The 3,535-nt window shown below is 44.4% G+C and overlaps 1 protein-coding gene across 1 annotated transcript in view; it reads right to left on the bottom strand.

Moving 5' to 3' along the window:
- Nucleotides 1–1,793: 1,793 nt before the first annotated feature.
- The window catches only part of BECN1 (beclin 1), a 38,959-nt gene continuing 37,217 nt past the window's right edge, over nucleotides 1,794–3,535 (bottom strand). The window contains 2 exon segments of the mRNA XM_068263717.1: nucleotides 1,794–2,434; nucleotides 2,437–2,576. Coding sequence (XP_068119818.1) covers nucleotides 2,409–2,434; nucleotides 2,437–2,576 — 166 coding nt within the window. The 3' untranslated portion in view covers nucleotides 1,794–2,408.

Raw genomic sequence — 3,535 nt, 5'->3', positions numbered from 1 at the left:
CCCTCACGCATGCGAATTCGCAGCAAAAAAAACGCATGGGGGATCGCATCTGCATGCGATTTCATCAGCGGTGGAATCCAGGCGATTCCGCACCGCAATAGTGGAAACGAGCCCTTAGTCCAATGCTGGACGCTGCATGCCTTTTATAAGGGGGAGTGGCTCCAGGAGGGAGTGTAGTCCGATTGGCTACAATGTGCCTGCTGACTGTGATGTAGAGGGTCAAAGTTGACCCTAATAATGTAGTATAGGAGGCGAATCGAACCGCCATAAAGTTCGCGGGCGAATGCGAACCACCGAAATTCGCGGGCGAACCGTTCGGGCCATCTCTAGTGGCTACACAGGCAACCATCAACCACAATGGCAAATTGTAGCTCCTAGTCATTGCATTATTATGCATTTCTACATTGCTGACTTATTCAGCATTGCTTACAGATTACACTGATAAAATGTATGCGTTTAACTGTCCTTCACAAAAGCTCGAAATCTAATGCTCCATGTCCAGCCACAGCAATAGTGTAGTAGTGACATTACACCCACCAATAGGAATAGATATGGGAGGCAACTCACAGAAACCGGGAGAACATACAAACCCAATGCAGAGTGTCCTGGCCAGGATTCAAACCTACTGAATATATAGTTCAGTTGCTGATCCACAGTAAAAGTAAACAAAAAACAAACAAACTGCATTTGAAGACTAATGCAGTCAAGCATCGCAGCAATGCGACTAATAGAAATCTATGGAAAATTTGCAACATGGTGGCACTAGCTTTATAACTTTTGCATATTTATAACTAGCATTGAGCCATTCGAACAGATCAGTTTGGCACGTTTCACCAAACATACTGCAAGTTTGGGTCTGCTGTGATTTTTCCGGACCGACTGATGCATTGCATTGACCGTTCGTGCGCTAATGGAACGGAGGGTCAAGGATGGAAAACGAAACCTTTTAAAGTCTGATCTGTGCCACAGATCAATTTTTACACTGATCTGTTTTCCATCCGTGCAAGTATAAACTGCTGAGAAATAGGTAGTTTTACCTGTAGCCCAAATTAAAATTTTTGAAAATACTTTCTTCTTAGTGAAGAAATATGAACTCCCCTGCACCCGTGTTAGTATTCAGTCTGTGGCTTGCAATAATTTTGTTCAAATGAAAGTACGTCTCGTTAAAAAGTTTTACTTGTTCAGGAATAATGAGAAAGGGTTGGAAATGCACATGGTTTTATTGCTTTCTCTTTTCCTGTTTAGGAGCAGGGCCAGTTCTAGACTTTCTAGCTGCCTGAAGCAAACTTTGGAGGATGTGTCCCACCCACAAGACCATCGGCACCAATTAGCAAAAGGATAAGCGGGCGGCTGGGATTGGCCAGTCTGTTGCCAGGACTCCCCTTCCTGATTGATCGCATGCCAAATTTCCTCTCTAACAGTCCATGGTAATCTCTCGCCGGTGATGGGGTTTTACCGTAGCATGCCCTATGATGTCATAAAAAAAAGGCAGCAGGTGCCACAGGTCGAATGAGGATGGGGATGCGTGGATGAGGAGGGTAGTGCCAGGAAGGTGGGCGGAAGAGCAGAGAGGACGCTGGTGGCGCAAACTGTCCAAATGCCACCCTTTATGTTTTGCCGCCTGAATCAGGAGGCTTCATGGTAGGTCCGCGTCTGTTTAAGAGATCCCTCTTCCCTCATGTTCTCAGTGACCTTTTTATGGGAATAGGTGAGGAAAATAACTATAATAACTATGCTGAAAGGGGTAAGAAGGGAACAGTCATAAAGATAGATAGGGAAAATAGCAGCATCTATGCTGGTTACAAAATATTATTTATTTCAGTGTTTTAGGTCATCAGTGCAGAGATGCTGAAAATATACATTACAAATAACATTTCTGTATTACTTTCAAACAATGAATTCATAACACTTTCAGTCCTTGATGCCGCCTATTGCTTGAGGTTAAAGTAAGATGCAGCTGTGCAGAAAATAAACTAGCTCCGCCCCATCAGTCTTCCATGTGGTAGAGGAGAGATACTATATAGGCAGCCAGAGAAAAACATAATACAAGTGTCTCTAGGTTGCTACAACATATTTCATTGCATAACTCGAAATAGCAGTCCTCATTGCCATACTTTCATTAAAATGTAAAGAACTACTGTACGCATCTTACATACTATGGGTCAGTCTCATTCCTGCAGTGCAATAGTCATCCTCTGACACAAAATGGCCACCACAGCAGCAAGCTGACACACATGTGACATTTGAGAAGGAGGAAAGCTGCTTTAGCAATCTCCAGAGCCAGCCCCAGATGCGAGTTGACGTGGTTGGACTTCAGATACAGCCATAAGGTACGGGCTCCCCCTTTAGCTTCAAATGCCAAGTGTCAATGCAACGTGAGCTGCAGCCTAGCCAACATTCTCCCAGTGTCATTTGTTGTAGAACTGTGAGGAAACCATGCCAGCCCCCACTTCAGATTAGTCAGCATGAACTTCAGGGCCTTCGTCCACTGCTCCTCAGAGTTAAATTGTGTCTTGATAGAGTATGATCCACCACTTCCTCCTGTATCTTCTATTTTGCCCTTTTCAACATCCATCCTAGAAACATACACAAAATAAATATCATACTTAGTACTTTAGGAACTAAAGAGTTACCAGTATATTTGCACATTAAATTGTACCTGATGTGACATTAAACATAATGGAATAATCATCAAGCACGAGTAGTACCAATCCTACTTAGGAGTTAGCCAGGGTTCTCCTTTGCAACTGTAAGGCTTTAAAGGAATATTGTAAGGGGGGTGGGGGGAGGGTCGGGTGAAAAGGAGTTGAACTTACCCCGGGCTTCTTCTAATGGTCCCCCGCAGACATCCTGTGCCCGCGCAGCCACTCACTGATGCTCCGGCCCCGCCTCCGGTTCAATTCTGGAATTTCAGACTTTAAAGTCTAAAAAACCACTGTGCCTGTGTTGCTGTGCCCTCACTCCGGCTGACGTCACCTGGAGCGCACTGGGCCTGCACAGTACGCTCCTGGTGACGTCAGTGGGAGCGGGGGACACGGCAACACAGGCGCAGTGGTTTTCAGACTTTAAATTCTGAGATTCCAGAAGTGAACTGGAGGCGGGGCCGGAGCATCAGTGAGTGGCTGCGTGGGTGCAGGATGTCTGCGGGGAAACATTAGAAGAAGCCCCGGGTAAGTTCAACTCATTTTCCCCCGCATACAGTATTCCTTTATAGTAAATCTGTAAGAAAAAAAAGGATCCAGAGGCTTCCCCCTCCTGAGGCAAGTACTCTTTTTTTTTTCTCTTACCTATTTAAACATACTTGAAAACTCAGGGCTGTAAAATCAGGTTGTATGCAGTCAAGGAAACCTGGCTGTAGCCAACTACCCCTGAAAACCCATTAGGAGGTCATCAAACTCATATGTGGGTAAAGGGGACCATTACAGGTGTATTTTAAAGAACAATTATACTTTCAATAAGATAATTCAGGTCGAAAGAAAAGATTGTTTTTAATTGAACAGCATTAAAAAATTAACCATTCCTGATATTGAAACCG

Source organism: Hyperolius riggenbachi, chromosome 12 (genome assembly GCF_040937935.1).
Source record: "Hyperolius riggenbachi isolate aHypRig1 chromosome 12, aHypRig1.pri, whole genome shotgun sequence".
In the NCBI taxonomy this organism is placed as follows: Eukaryota; Metazoa; Chordata; class Amphibia; order Anura; family Hyperoliidae; genus Hyperolius; species Hyperolius riggenbachi.
Note: the sequence above shows the minus strand (reverse complement) of the source record. Positions and strands in the feature narration are given on the sequence as shown.